General features: G+C 33.1%; 1 protein-coding gene across 1 annotated transcript in view; it reads left to right on the top strand.

Annotated features, from left to right (window-relative positions):
- The window catches only part of LOC135099768 (electroneutral sodium bicarbonate exchanger 1-like), a 118,982-nt gene that overhangs the window by 49,678 nt on the left and 51,898 nt on the right, over window positions 1-17,406 (top strand). Inside the window, 5 exon segments of the mRNA XM_064002281.1 lie at window positions 1,820-2,039; window positions 3,221-3,356; window positions 15,304-15,419; window positions 16,229-16,414; window positions 16,666-16,841. Coding sequence (XP_063858351.1) covers window positions 1,820-2,039; window positions 3,221-3,356; window positions 15,304-15,419; window positions 16,229-16,414; window positions 16,666-16,841 — 834 coding nt within the window.

Genomic DNA, 17,406 nt, shown 5'->3' with positions numbered 1-17,406 from the left:
TTAGGAAAGCTTTGGGACTAGATCAAGTAAATGGATGGATATTAAAAGAATGTAGAGAACAAATGGAGAAAACCATATGGAATATAATTAACAGCTTGTTGAGAGAAGGAAAAGTACCAAGGGAATGGAAAAGAACTAACATAGTGCCAATATACAAAGGGGGAAATAAAATGGAATCATTAAATTATAGATTGGTGTCACTAACAAGTATTGTAAACAAGCTTTATGAAATAGTAATTAAAGACAGATGAGTGGAATATCTAGATGAAAAGATAATCACAGAAAAGCAATTTGGATTCAGGAAAGGGAGATCCTGTGTCACAAATCTACTGAGCCTCTATACAAGAGTAATAGATGGAGTGCAAGAGAGGGACGGATAGGTTGATGCAGCATACCTGGATCTCAAAAAAGCGTCCGATAAAGCTCCCCACAAATGTCTTATGTGGAAGCTAGAGAATGGAGGAGAACTAAAGGGAGCAACATAGAGATGGATGGAGGATTATTTGCAAGGGAGGGAAATGAGAACAGTAATCAGAGACACTAATTCAAGTTGGCACAAAGTGACAAGTGTGTTACTGCAAGGATCTGTGTTGGCGCTCATTATGTTTCAGATATATGTAAATGATATGATAGAAGATCTAAATAGTTATATAAACCTGATGCTGCTGATGATGCAAAAATAATGAAAATAATAAAGGATGAAAATTACTGCAATGTGTTACAAAAGGATATTGACAAGGTACATGCATGGTGCCAAAGATGGAAACTATAATTTAATGCCAGAAAATGCCACATATTGGAAATAGGAAAAAGTAAAAAGAGACCTTCATGGAAGTACAAAATGGGGGGAGAAATAGTAACGAAAAGTAATGAAAAGATTTGGGAGTAATGATTCAGGACACACTATTACCTGAAAGACACATGAACAGGATATCCTGCTCTATATACAGCTTGTTAACAAATATTAAGGTGGTGTTTATTTATTTAGATAAAAAAATGATGAAGAAAATCATAAGTATGATACATCCTGAATTGGAATACGCAACTGTAGTTTGGGCTCCAAATAGAAAAAAAGATATATGGAAACTGGAAAGAATGAAGAGGATACCAACAAAGATGGTACCAGAATTGAAAGACTTAAGCTATGAAGAAAGACTTGAAGAGATGGGTTTACCAACACTACAAGAGAGAAGAAAAAGAGGAGACCTGATAACAATATACAAATTAGTAAACAATATAGAAAGAATAGACAGAAATGACTTGGTATCACAGATGGGGGAGGGGGAGAAACAGACGAAGGGGCATGGGAAGAAAATAGAGTGGATGTTCAAGCGACATCAAGAAATGCAGCTTCCCGTATAGAACTATTGAAATCTGGAATGATTTGAAGGAAGAGGTGGTTGCAGCAGTGTACACAAGTTTAAAAAGAAACTGGATAAATATGATTATGGAGACAGGAGAAAATGAGCTTTGGCTTGTGCCCTGTACAAGTAGGTAAATACACACACACACACACACGCACACACACACACACACACACACACACGGAGTAGTAGATATATTAAATGGACTGGATGAAGCGGTAGTGTGTGCAAAGACAATACACAATTGTAAGACCATATTAGACACTAAGAGACACCAAGAGCATAGCTCCCCTCCTGTACACTACAACTAGATAAATACTAGTTAAATACACACAAACACAGTGTAGTAATTAGCTTTAATGTGGTTTGTCAATTTCTCTTAATATTTCAGCTTGCAAACATGAAATAATGATCAACATTTATAACTGAATCTGTCCATAATTTGTTCTCTGCAGGTGGGTTAAGTTTGAGGAAGATGTGGAGGAAGGAGGAGAACGGTGGTCCAAACCTCATGTGGCAACACTCTCACTCCATTCTCTTTTTGAGTTGCGGTCATTTCTCCTCAATGGCACTGTCATCCTTGACATGGATGCCTCATCTCTTGAGCAAATCACTGATCTCTTATTGGACAACATGATAAATCAAGGACAGTTAACTTACGAAAGCAAGGAAAAAGTAAGTTGGATCGTTGTTTATAACATTTCTTTATTATAGATACACATACTACACCATCTGTAAGTTGAATTTGATTTGCAGACTAGTGGATAAGAAAAAAGTATGTACTGTTGACCTGGAATATAAGACAATCAATGCACTGTGATTTTTTTTGTTTATTACATCATACACCATATGTTAGAAAATTATTCAGAAAGAGATGTTTTATGCATCTGATATACCTTTGTATTACCCAAATAAATTGAAAAGTCACTGTTTCAGCCTCACAGCACTTGAATCAGCCTTGACAAAGTAAACAATGTATCTGGTATTTCAAGGATACCTAGGGCAGCATCTCTTACATAGTGATTTTTTTTTTATGTTGTCTTCTCATGTGCATTAAGAGTTACAAGATATTAAAATTGCTTAACATCTGTCAGTTATCCCAGTGACATGTAAAAATGGAGAGGGTCTTTTAAACCAAATTATTTTTCAGTCTGTAGCAACTTTTCTTCTCCAGTTTTTCTCTCATTACCAACTCAGTTATGGCCTGTGGAATAGAAACTGTTATAGCTCATTCATTCTACAGTACAGAATTTCTTGTATGGTTGTTTGCTTGAAATATGAAGTAGTTACTTTATAGTCCTTACTTCAGTTGTCTATCCTCTGTTCTCATATATAGTATTATCTATCCTATTGGGAGATGTAGTTACTATGGTACAGCTGCCTAGAGCATATATTATTGTCATGTTCAGAAACATTACTTATACTTTTAGCTTATATTCAAACCTTCTCAAATAGATTGTACTAATCTAAAAGATTATTTTAGCAATGCAGATATATGCTACATCGTACTAGAATCCATAGATTTATCTTTTTTCTTATGATCAGTTTTTTTTTTTTTTTTTTTTTTTTTTTTTTTTTTTTTTTTCATCACATTATTGTAATGAGGGAGCCTTGTCCACCATTACTGTCTTGTCTCTGGTATAGAAATATTACAGGCTTTTCTTTGCATGCCAGACATACTATCAAATATGAATAATTACAGATCTATAGGTTAATTTTTATAACATTTATTTGATAAGGTATATTATCAAATATGAATGATTATAGATCTATAGGTTAATTTGTATAATATTTATGTAAGGTTTAAAGATTTGCAACATTATCTATACTTAACTGGATACAACTTCTCCGTCAAGTTCAAGGACGCTCTCCTGCGCAAGCATAAGCATCTGTATGAGAAGCAGAAGAACAGCAAAGAAAATGGCAACATGTCCCGCTTACCTCTGATCCGCAGTCTTGCTGAGATTGGGCGTAACCATTCATCTTCCAAAAGTAAGTACACCAATTGCTTCAGTCATAATTATTTAAAACAATTCAATTGGAATGTTAGGTATGAAACATAAATTCTCGGAAGTGTACGTTTTTCATTTAAGTATTAAGTATACCTTTAGAATATGATGAAATTAATGTGAAATATTAATTTTTTTGCCACCATGTATTTCTCTTCCAAATTATCCAGGAACAGGTGGTAAGGCAGGCATAGGGTCCCTTGCACTCATGCACTCATTGAAAATAGGAAGGAATAGTGTGTCAACATAGTTCTTATTTCTTGTATTGTTATTGCCTCACTGTTATGGTTGTTTGTCGTAGATTGTTTCTATATGGGGGATGGATGCATTGGCACCACAGGAGAGAAGTTTTATAACTGTTTTCCTTTTATGTAATTTATAATGTAAATCCTGGTGTCCCCTTGTGTATCATTGTTATTATTATTATTTATTTTTATTTTTTTTGTTTTTTTTAAGTCAGATGAAGTTCTTTCATTCAGGGTTTCTTTCTATCTTATTTTCTTCCTCTCTTTCTTTTTCTATCTATCTATCTTTCTTTTCTCTCCCTTTTTTTCTTTCTTTCCTCTTTCATCTAAAAGTATATCAGTATGAATGACGAAATGTTCATGCAGCGATTGTGTCTTAATCTAAAATATGTTTGGTTTTTCTTTTTCTCCATCTCGACTTATTCCATATCCATCCCCTTGTGGCATCCAAAATTATGTCAGTTTCCATGTTCATTGCAAGTTTTGGTCTTCAGGCTTTAGTGAGATTATCTTTTGGTTGTGATTATTGCAGTCTTTGAGGCATTATGTCTTGAGTCTTCATACCACTACCAGATAATACTTCAAGCATTTGGTAACATTCTCATTGACATTGTGTACTTATGCAATATGATTCACTGTCTTTAGGATGAAAAGAAAAATAGAATAGTTGGTCTAAGGATTTCATTGCACTGCATGCTCAGGTGTGGCATGTGTATCAACAGCATGTCATTAGCTAATGATATAATCATATTTGTCTACAGTTTTTTTTTTTTTATAGTACCTACACTCTGAAAGTGTATCATATGCATTATAGAAAAGAAGAGAGAAAAATTTAGAAATAACTCTTAAAGGAAGTTGAGTCAAGAAAATATTGAAACCCTGTTTCAGGATTAACAAATGAAAAAAAGTGAATGAACCAGAAGAAAGATGAGAGATGGGAATGAGTACAGCTTTGTTTTGTAGCACAAATACCTACATACAGATGTACTTACATGTAAGTTATTATTTAAAATCACAATACAGCTTTGTTAACATGATTTAATTCATAACAAAGCACAAAAAGAATCAACGACTAATGATAATTTGGTCTGACAAACATACAAGGCTTTATGGACATCTTATCAAGTGGAATAAAACGCTCCAACACTGGTCCCGTTCCTACTGTTATGGTACATGAGGCTGCTCGGATGCGGTCCAACAGCACGCCTGCCCCCTCACACCTACTGCACCCCCCTGTTGGGCCAAACTATGGCACTCACTTGGAAGTGCCAAGAAGGTCCTCAGAAATACCAGCATGGTTAAGTTGGAGGAGACATTCAGCAGGAATAGGCAAGTTTAGGGTAGATAACTCAAATACCCAAAGTATATTTGACATCTAGTAGAAGAAGTTTGAAGATTAGAATGTACATTGTTGAAAGTAATATGTAGCATATAACGTACATTAGTCCCTCCTAATTTGCAAGGGGTTTGCTTCTCAGAACTGTTACAAAGAGCAGAAACTATTGATAGTCATTTTGGGGCCAAGCTGGGCAGGATTTTTCTTGTTATATTTTCCTTGATATACCTACAATTTCAACCCCTGTTACTGACATACTTCAAGAATGGTCGAGGAAACTAGGCTTGAGAGATGCCTTGAAATATTTTGCTCAGAATAACTGAAAATAGGTCAAAGAAAGTCTCATCCACAGCTTTTGAATTTGCTAAGAGTTACTGTGATGATGCACATGACTTCACTGCCACATGACTTCACTGTAAATAGCAGAAAGAATAGTTAAAAACAGATGGATGGAATATTTAGAAGAAACACATATATTGACTGACAGACAATTTGGTTTCAGAAGTGGAAGATCTTGTGTCACAAATTTAGTGAGCTTTTATAGTAGAGCAATATATATATATATATATATATATATATATATATATATATATATATATATATATATATATATATATATATATATATATATATATATATATATATATAGATAGATAGATATAATTCAAGGGAAAGAGGGCTGGGCAGACTGTGTTTATTTAGACCTAAAAAAAGCATTTGATAAGGTACCACACCAGAGAATGCTATGGAAAATTAAAAATATAAGGGATTTGCAAGGAAACACACTGAATTACAGACTTCTTAAGGGATAGAGAAATGAGAACAGTAATAAAGGGAGAAAAATCAGAATGGTGTGGATTTACAAGTGGAGTACCACAGTGGACAGTCTTACCCCCCATAATGTTTCTGGTGTATGTCAGTGATATGGTGGATGAGGTTGACAGTTATATAAGTCTGTTTGCAGATGATGCAAAATTATTGAAAAGAGTGGAAAACAATATGGATTGTGAAATATCACAGAAAGATCTAAATAAGATATATAAATGGAGTAAGAAATGGGAAATGGAATTCAGTGCAAAGAAATGCAAGGTGATGGAATTAGGAAAAAGCAAAAGAAGATTGACAAGTTCCTACACATGGGAGAAGTGGAGATTAAGAAAACCAAAGAAGAAAAGGACTTGGGAATTACAATAACTGATAATTTATCACCTGAAAAACATTTAAACAAAATAGTTGGAGAAACCCATGAGTTACTAAGAGAGCATTTGCTTACATGGATGAAGAGATGATGAAAAAGTTGATGGAATATGTGATTCAGCCAAAACTGGAATATGCCACAATTGTTTGGTCACCCAATAATAAAAAGGAAATAAGGAATATAGAAAGGATCCAAAGAGCTGCAACCAAATTGGTACCAAGTTTGAGAGATTTAACCTATAAAGAAAGATTAAGGAGATTGAAGTTTCCATCATTACAAGAGAGAAAAGAAAGAGGAGACCTGATTGCTATATACAGAGCTTTAAAGGGTAAGGATCAAGTTGACAAAGAAGACTTATTTGTGTGGGACTCAAGAGATACAAGAGGACATGGAGCGAAATTGAAGAAAACAGCAAGTAGAAGAGATGTCAAGAAATATGGTTTCCCAAGTAGAAGCATAGAAATATGGAACAACTTAGATGAAACAGTGGTACAAGCAAAAAATATTAATGAATCTAAAGTTAAGCTGGATGCTTATAGATATGGAGACAGGACAGCACAAGCATAGCTCTTTTCCTGTAAAACACAACTAGGTAAATACACATACACACACACACACACACACACACTAAAGGATAAGGATAGCATCAATCAGAGAAACATGTAGAAAAGATATTTAGAGGTACATATAAAATGGTGAGAAATATTGATACAGCATTCCACAACGTGGATAAAGATATGATGAGAAAAATAATTACCACTATGATTAGACCAAGGATGGAATATGCTGAAACAGTGTGGTCTCCCCACAAGAAGAAACATGTGAAAAAAATAGGATACAAAGGATGGCAATGAAGACGGTTCTAAAACTGGAAGAATTAACATATGAAGAAAAGTTAAAGGAAATGAATCTGCCAACATTGGAACAAAGAAGAGAAAGGGGAGATTTAATACTAATTTATAAATTGTGGAATAGAATGGAAGAAGTAGATAATGAGAAATTGCTGCTAAGAGAGGTAGGAAATACCAGTTACACACAAGGACACAGCAAAAAACTGTAGCGAAGGTGAGGTGCTACTTGGCCGCCCGGAAGTTGCTCAAGCGAGAAGTGTAGGCTCCCAACTATGACTCTTGGTCATAGCAGTGTTTAGTCCTTGAAGGGTAACAATTTCCAGTGTCATAACAGTGTAGCTCTGGCAAAGGAAACTTAGCCTGGGTATTCTCTCTATCTTATTCAGCAAAAACATGAACAATATATACAAAATTACATTACATAATAAATGATATACACAAAATTATAGAAAAAGAGAGTGTATGTGTGTGTGTATGTCTGTGTGAAGAAAGGAGTAATATGATGTATTGAGAAGATGTGTAACACATGTGTCAAAGAGCGTGCACAGAATGTGTACAAGTAAGAGATATGTATAAAGTGAGGATAGAAGAGATGAAAGACAAAAGCCTGTGCAGTAGAGAGAGTGAAAACGGAAGGGTGATAATACAACAGAGAACGGAGTGCTAGGAGCGGTGACTTGTGTCCCGCTACAAAACTAAGAAAAGGAAGATGCTTGAGTAACATAAAGAAATATAGTTTTCCACAGAGAAATATAGAAGTTTGAACAAGCTAAGTGAAGATGTAGTATTAGCAATGATTGTGCACAGCTTTAAGGAAAACTGGACAAGTGTAAATATGGAGATGGGACCACACGAGCATAGCTCAGGGTCTGTAAATTACTGCTAGGTAAATAAATACACACACACACTTGATTTCAATATATAAAGTGTATGAAAAAGTGGAGAAGGTGGGCTGAAGTGATTTGATGGTTTGGGATACACAATATACTAGAGGACATGGGAAGAGGCTGAAGAAGAGTGATTGTAGAAGAGACCTAAAAAAAAGTATAGTTTCCCATATAGAGGTATTGATGTATGAAACAGTCTGGATAAGGAGATAGCAAATGTAAAAAGTATACATGGTTTCAAGGCTAAGCTGGATATTAAAAGATATCGAGATGGGATAGCATAAGCATAGCTCTTTTCCATAAAGCACAACTAAGTAAATACAAGTAGGTAAATACATATGGACAGATTTGCACCACTCTGTAGCTCATTGTAGAACATCCTTCCCTGCCACTTTACAGGCATATGTTTGAGTAATTTTCAGCTTGAAAAGGATTATTTACTGACAATGAGCATTTATTGTCACCTTTAAGAGTAAGGGGAAGGAGTGTATGGTGTGTGTGAGGTCTTAACCTTACTATAGACCATCTTTATGAGACCATCAATGGTAAGACCAGTCTCTATGAGTTCCAAGCTCTTTCTTGGAGGGCAGTAGCTAGCAGTTGCAAATGTTCAAGATGATGAATTCCATTGATTACTAGTTTAGTAGACTGCTCACCAGCTCAATGTTAGTTGGCCACAACTGTCATCTAGCAGGTCAGGATTTGTGCCATGCTCATGACATGAATAGTTTTCATTGATAAGTGAGCAGTTACTGCTCTGTAAATGAATGTGGTGTGTGAAAGGTCTATATATTATCTATAGACCGGGCTATCATGAGCTTTAAACTCTCTCCAGGAGGAAATGGTTGACAATTATGAGTCCAGCATGGGATTCTCAAGACAGGTGAATAGCACACACACATTTATGGACACATACTTAAAAATAGAATCTTATGAGTATAGCTCAGGCAAAGTAAAATACAAATAAATAAATACACACATCCTTATTTATTTACCTAGTTGTGACTTACAGGGTGTGTGTGTGTGTGTGTGTGTGTGTGTGTGTGTGTGTCAGTATTGACCTTAATGTGTTTCATAATCAAAGGGCACTGATGATACTTTATACTTTGTATGTTGCTTAGACTTCTAGTAAAGGTAAAATTCAATCTGAGCAAGTCATCTTCCCCTATACTTGGTGAGCAAAGAGTGAAAAAGTTAACTGTACCCTGTACTCCTGCATATTAATTTTGGTACCTGAAGTTACAGAATTGTGGCAGTGTTGTTACTAAGCAGTGGTCTTACCCACTGACTGACTTACATATTCCAGTCTTGTTTTTAACCATGTGGCAAATTGAATTTATTTTCATAGTAGTTTCCATTTAGCTGTGGACTCAAATTTCTATCATCCAGTTGTGGTAACCACAACACTTAAGGCAGCTTTCATATATGCAATATATATTGGTACATCATAAGAGTAATTTTTTTTTTTTTTACAACAGTGCCATAGGGAAGTTGTAAATAGAAGTTTGGCTGTTGTAAAGTGACTGTATATATAAATTGTCTGTTTTCCATAACTGCCACTGATGTGGATGATATACCTATCATCTGTAATGTTGAATGATGAACAATCATCACTGAAGATCAGTGATTATGATGCACAAGATGATGAAACAGAGAGCACTAATGATGGTGATGACAATGTGGATTATGATTATAAAAAGTCATGTATTGTCTCAAAATGACTATTAAGAATGTTAAAGAGACTGTATTGGTGGTAAGAGAACTCTAAAGGAAAATTGTTATGCTTCTTGAATACTATACCTATGTAATATCAGTAAGCTTTTTTTCCCCCATAGTGGACACTTTGAGTCACTGTAGTCTCTTAGTAACTAAAAGTTCAGACAGTATAGATATATATCCACAAAAATTGCTTTTTTTTTTTTTTTTTTTGATATGAAAAATACACACCTGTATATAAACCATACTATATGAAGTCATGTGAAATTGACAAATACAAGTAACATGATAATTATGGAAAATTGCTTTTAAAAAGATTCCATATTTTGATATATGTACGTATTCTGTTGCATCAGAAAAGTTAATGCAGCTGATCATTGTGCATCATCACTAAATGTTACTTGCATGCACTGAAATGGAAACAAACCCAAGTATCTGGGAATACATAACTTTTGAGCCTTGAGTTGAATTACAGACTCTAAGTGGCAGAACTACTGCTTGTAAGTTTCTTTTAATTGAGATTTTTCTGTTTATCAGAAAATATTTGAAACACAATTATTCATGGTAAGTGTTTAACAGAAATTCTTATTACTTTTGTGAATTTAGCCATCACTTTCATACTCTTATCTTGGCTTGAGTGGCTTGCTATGTATCAATCATTCTTGCTTGTTATAATGCACACTTTATTCGGTCTAGCTTACAGTTGTTATAATGTAAAAATTCCCTCCACTATCCTTATTTCATATAATATATATATATATATATATATATATATATATATATATATATATATATATATATATATATATATATATATATATATATATATATAAACAAAATAATTATTGTTCTCATAAATTCATAGTACGTGCAGCAATGTAAAGTTATATTTGTAATGTTATAGGTGTATAATTTTGTCATTGTTTAGGAAACAAAATGATCTGATTCTTGAAAAATCAAAACAAATTAAATATTTAGATACATATTATAATTAATATAGTGGTTTGAGTTTTGATTTTAGTGAAAAAAAATTTAGGTATAGATTATATTCAGACTTACAGAAGTTTATACTGTCTTCAACATTTGTTGATTTTTTACATGCATACTATAGCAAATTTCTTAATATCTATTAAGACATGGCACACATTTTAGTGTTGTAATTTTAACTACACATATGATTCATGAGTGTGAAAGCTCTGCCACACTTACTTGAGGGAATGAACTGCATACTGCACTTAAAAAAAAAAAAAAAAAAAACCTGACATGCTATGAAGCATCATGTTATTATACACTTTGGAATTCTGTCATATATACAAGAGTAATAATTGTTCATACAATACATTTTCAAAGGGAATATCAAAATATGTAACAGATTTGGATGTTTTTAGTGCTAACACACAGATATTTCTATTACACTAAACTTCTGCATTATGGGGAGTTTATCATAATTAAAATTTTCATGTAATACTAATTGGAAAAGTAGTGTGAACAGTAGCTTAAAATGATTGATCAATCATGCCATGCCATTGAAGGTCAATGATCAAGATAAACTGAGATTTTCCATAATATAGGTTATTTTTTTTTTTTTTATCTAATGAACCATATGCCATACTGAGATTAATCTTTTTCTCAGTAATTATGTTCATTCTGAATGTACCATCACATTTACTTCCACTTTATCAGACTATATAAATTTGACTGTAGGATAAATGTCTTCCCTGATAGGTAGGGAGGTTATCCAAATACCACAACATGCTGGCTTAGGGCATGTTGGCAGTAAGCCTATAGCATGAAAGATGATGCCAGATTGTCTGTCTGGTCTAGGATTCAAACCCATCCTTGGCTGTTAGCAGAGATGGTGCTGCATCACTGGTCTGCTATTGCCAGAAACTTTTGTCTGAAAATTTTATTATGATGTTGGTGATACACATTGTGAATAATGTCAAAATTGTTATCTGCAAGTGTATAGCAGATGTAATTACTAAGGTTAAAGATTGTATATATTTGTGACATGTGATGAGATACCACCACATCTGGTGTTGCACAGATAGTGTCTGACTTTCATTAAATCATGTATAGAATAAAAGTTCATAACTTTTACATTATTGACAATGTGTATTACCAATGTGAACAATCCAAGTTTTTTTAGTGCAGTCTTGGAGGAAACTTTTTAAGTGTTTACATGAAATTGTTGATGCCATCTGTCTTCCAAAATGTCCGTAAAAGAATCTGTACACTTGTAGAGGACATTGGTGTGACTCATATGAAGTTATCACATTCACAATTATTGAAAATTAGACAGATTGAAAAGTCACCAAAAAATGTGTATTGCTTTTTGTGTGATTAGTTGTCCAAAAACTATATTTGAGTGATCATTCTAGAAACTCAACAAGCAAGGCAAAATACTAATTTCAAGACATATGATTAGAGGTGGCTTAAGTTGTTTGTTGGGTGGAGGCTTGTTCACTTTTGTAGCTCTTTATTGATCAAGACTCACTAATCCGCACTATATATAAAAAAAAATGACCACACATAAATCATCATCTCTAATAATATCATAGTAACTATTATTCAAAACTTGTAGCATTTAGCATATTTTTATTGACAGCATCCCATAAATTACACAGCTTTCAGTAAATTTTTTAGCACCTGTCAATTTTTTACTTACTTTTGACTCAGAAATATTTTAACTTTTTGTTTTCCTCTTAATGGAAGAAATAGAATAACATATAAGCTATGGTTAGGAACTTTAAAGGGTACATTACTTTATCATTTGTTCAATTTTTCCCTTAGTTAAAGAAATGGAATGATTTTTAGGTTATGGTTTAAAACTTTAAAGAGTACTCTATCAAAAGCTGCCAGTTTATTAATATGCTAATGATCATTGTGAATGAATGTGATTTTTTACTGAGCCCACTTACAAAGATACATTATAATTTAGTGGAATAATTCATTGCACGCTCTGGAAATAAACCTCATAATTAATTTCAATTCAAACTTCATACTACAAATTATCACATAAATCATAGAGTAAATATGTAATTTTTATACATAGATATCAATTTTTAATAAAAAATACTGATTTTTCCTACATTATCATAAAAAAACTAACACTACAAAAATATTACATGTTTTGACTAGCTAACATTAAATTTAGGTGCATCATTATACCATCATAAGATTCACACACTAACTTCAACATCAGTATAGCTTTATTCATTATTGCAGTGTGTATACAATGTTGTAATGGCCAGAAAACATATTATGCTACTTATGCTCACTGACACGATGCCTTCTATAATTGCTATAGTTGTAACAGCATTGACATATTTCTACTCTATCAAATCTGAATTTACTCTTTCAGTACTTTTTTTCAAATAATAGGTTTCAGTTTTTATTGATATTTTCTTCATATACACTTCTGACTACCAATTTTTCCTGACAGTGGAAGAGGGCGGGGCTTCCACTCAAGCCTCGCCCACACCCACGCCCACAAGTCTTGGTGAACCAACCAAATTTGGACGCTTCTTGAACGTGCCAGGGACGGGTGGTGGTGGTGGTGGTGGTGGTGGTTGTGGTGGTGGTGGTGGTGGTGGTGGTGGAACTACTGCGGGTAAAAACCCAACCACTTTTCTGAAAATTATCAGGGAGACATTTGTCATGAGACTATCCTGTATTATGCTCAAAGCTTTGAAGAGTCTCTAATCAAATTGAAAAATGTAGAACAGTACCATAGAAAAATTGTATCAATCAAAATTTATTGCACAATTTCTTGGCCTATTAGTCCTAATGTATGATTGAGATCTACTGCTATGCACTAAGCTTATTTTACAATAGAATTATAATTTCATGCAGTATCTTGGGAAATTGACATAACTGTAGCCAATTTTAGAAACCGAAAAATATTCATCTCTAAAAATTGTCACCCAAATTGTTATTTTCTTGTAAATCTTTTAGATGCATTTGCACTCTGCATGGTGAAGTGATTTTCTTCTAGCTTTTATATTTAATTTGCGATTTTCTGTAGGTCAAGGAATATTTGACTGCACTGTATCTCCCCAATAATTTTTGAAAAGTATGTGATAGTGATGTGCTTCTCATTATAACCGTTTGTATTGCCTGTTTCCTTTGCAACAGGGGGGAAAACAGCATAAACTAATATCTGAAGGGCTTTATACTAATTGCTTCTAGAATTTTACTAGGCATGATCTTAAGAGAATTACATGAATGACATTCTCAAATGCAGTTTCCTTCATGGGTGACTGACTCATATTCAGACAAGATATTTTCTGCATGTGGATATACTTCTAAGTATGCTTAAATAGAGGTAGATTTCAGAAACTTCTTACACTTGTTCATATATATATATATATATATATATATATATATATATATATATATATATATATATATATATATATATATATATATATATATATATATATATATATATATATATATATATATATATATATATATATATATATATATATATATATATATATATATATATATATATATATATATATATATATATATATATATATATATATATATATATATGCATGGGATATGGGTACTCAAAATATAATCTGTTGATAATTTGTATGCCTGGCAGTGTAAATGTGCACATAGCAATTTTTGGGGGACACACATTGCTTTTGCTGCTTTGAAATATTCTCTCCTCTTATACATGTACATGAAGCATTCATATAAACTTTATTATATGTCACAGGATCTAAAAAGTACTTATGAAAATATATTTTCTGAGAAGACACAGGACTTGAAACTGTCAGTTTGCACTTTATTATAAAGTTTACATGATAGTTTTCTCAATGAATATTACATTGTTTCGTGTAAGGTATATAATATTTTATATAATAGTTAACCAAAAACAAATGTCATTATTTTCTTCTTTTGCATTTTTATATATTTAAGAAGGGGTAATGATCATGATTATTGATACAATTAATGATACTTTCAATTTCTCTAAAATGAGTTTTCAAGTGAAAATAGTTTTAATGTTTTACTGAAACATATGAGTTTTTGAAAGTTCAGCGTAACAAACAAGCATGATGAATTGCACAACACTGAGCTACTGTGCATATGCATTTTGTAGAAGGAAAGCAATTGTGTTTTGAGTGTCTTGTAAATCTGTATGTATCTTTCAGGTATGAGTGATACACATAGTTTTTCTTTGGTAGTGATGTTTGTGTTTATGTTGAGCTCATTTATTCAGCCTTCAGTAGACCAACCTGACCTTATTTAGCTGCCTGAATTCATATCTGTATCTTTGTTTAGTATCTTGTTTCGCAAGATAACATGCCTTTTATTTTATTTATTTACTTTTTATTTATTTTATTTTATTCATTTCTTATTTTATTATTTTTTCCAGTATATAATGTGTGAGTGTGAGTGAACTGTAAATGAGTGGCCTGAATTAAACTTTAACAAGTTGTTGGGATTAACTCATAAACTGTGATGATCGAATGTAAACTAAAAAAGTTTTCAACATCCAAGTCCAGGCATCTCTACTGTTTACCACACTAACCCATGCAATATGCTTGTTTTGTTTGGTTTACTTTGCTAATCTTATTTCTTTTTTTCTTTTTTTTTTTTTTTCTTTTTTTTTCCCCATGTCTGGTTTTATTTCACCAGGCGTGGGATCAGGCTTCTTCAGAGCCTTATCCTTTTCAGGTGGAAACAATGCAAGTGTCATGTCTAATCCTGAGGGAACAATGGAGCAATCTCCGTCCTCAGGCTCCATCACTCAAAACCACAGTGCTAACAACTTAGATGGCCCTGAGCATAAGGTAAAAGTCATGTCCCATTTTTCTTTCTTTGTATCTTTATACAGAAGTATGCACAAATGTTGACTCACTTATGTGAACACTGGGCATTTCTGGGTATATAGAAGATTGCATTTTATCTTTTATATTAAAATACTACATTATACACGGTAAAGAAAACAAAAAGAAAGATTGATTTCTTTTGTATTATATGTACAACATTCTGTTAGTCCTTACGCTGTGATTTCTTCTTAGTAGAGTAAGGAATGGGAATTTCAAAGATGTAAACTGATCTTACATTGAATATATTATTGAACCAGCTGCTGCTGGAAGGTTAAATTAACTTGGTCATGAAATTTATATTTCTGAACTTGTTGATATTCCAAAAAAATGCAGATATATTTCTGAAATATTTTTGTGTCTATAGATCTTTATCATGCTGCTTGAAAAATTTCAATATATATAATTGTGATGCATGACATTGCAAATTATATTAAGTATATTATGTATATGAATACATAGGTGTACAGTGTGGAAGTTCACTGTGCAGCAATATCAAACAAGTTTCCTATTGGTACCTGAAAGTTGTCTGCAGCACTGAAATATTTATGCATATTACTTTCATTATTATCAGTTTAAATCTTGAGAATAAATATTTGTAATTTTATTAGTCAACAATAATTATAATCTATAATGCCTTTGATGTTTTATAATCATTCTGTAACTAACAGGATTCTCTCTCTCTCTCTCTCTCTCTCTCTCTCTCTCTCTCTCTCTCTCTCTCTCTCTCTCTCTCTCTCTCTCTCTCTCTCTCTCTCTCTCTCTCTTTTCAGGGAAACACTCACTTTATGCGAAAAATTCCACCGGGTGCTGAAGCTTCCAACATACTGGTGGGAGAGGTGCCCTTCTTAGATAAACCAGTTACTGCTTTTGTGAGGCTCACTAATAGTGCTAACCTTGGCAATCTGACAGAGGTGCCTGTCCCAACAAGATTCCTCTACATCATCCTTGGTCCTGTTGTGAGTACTTGTATATAATCTACACACATATATATATATATATATATATATATATATATATATATATATATATATATATATATATATATATATATATATATATATATATATATATATATATATATATATATATATATATATATATATATATAATTTTTTTTTTTTTTTTTCATATGGTATACTCTGAAAAATACATTTTATTTTGACTTGTTTCAAAGGATTGAAGAATAATAACAAAACTTTGTTTTTAGGGTGGTTTGCCAAGGTACCATGAAATTGGTAGAGCAATGGCAACACTCCTCAGTGATGAGGTGTTCCATGATGTGGCTTACAAGGCAAAGAACAGAAGTCACCTCCTTGCTGGTATAGATGAATTCCTGGATGCTGTAACAGTTCTCCCTCCAGGAGAATGGGACCCAGCCATAAGGTAAATATTGTATATAACTACTTTTTTGTATGAATTTTATAGCTTGGAAGACTGCCATATTTGCCAGTGCATTAGATGCACTTTTTTTCCTGAAAAAAGTATCTGATAATTACCCTGCATCTAATGCAGCCATAGTACAGATGCCTAGGCCAGTAAGCCTATGCCTATAGGTGTGGAATTGAAGCAATAGTACACTACCTACAAATATTGTTACTACTAATAAAATTTCTCTCTCTCTCTCTCTCTCTCTCTCTCTCTCTCTCTCTCTCTCTCTCTCTCTCTCTCTCTCTCTCTCTCTCTCTCTCTCTCTCTCTCTCTCTCTCTCTCTCTCTCTGTGTGTGTGTATGTGACAGGGAGGGAGATTTGAGATGAGAAAAGGGAAAGGGGAGCAATACATATAACCATGGAAGGAATGTATATGGGACAGAGAAGTGAAGGAAAGGTGAAGGAAGATGATGAGAGGATGGGGAGAAAGTAGAAAGAATAATTATAAGCAGCAAGGGTGAGGAGTGAGTGAAGAATTAGAGGGAGAGGGGAAGTATTGAGGAATAAGTATTCTCTTTTC

This window comes from Scylla paramamosain, chromosome 4 (genome assembly GCF_035594125.1).
Source record: "Scylla paramamosain isolate STU-SP2022 chromosome 4, ASM3559412v1, whole genome shotgun sequence".
Taxonomy (NCBI): domain Eukaryota; kingdom Metazoa; phylum Arthropoda; class Malacostraca; order Decapoda; family Portunidae; genus Scylla; species Scylla paramamosain.
Note: the sequence above shows the minus strand (reverse complement) of the source record. Positions and strands in the feature narration are given on the sequence as shown.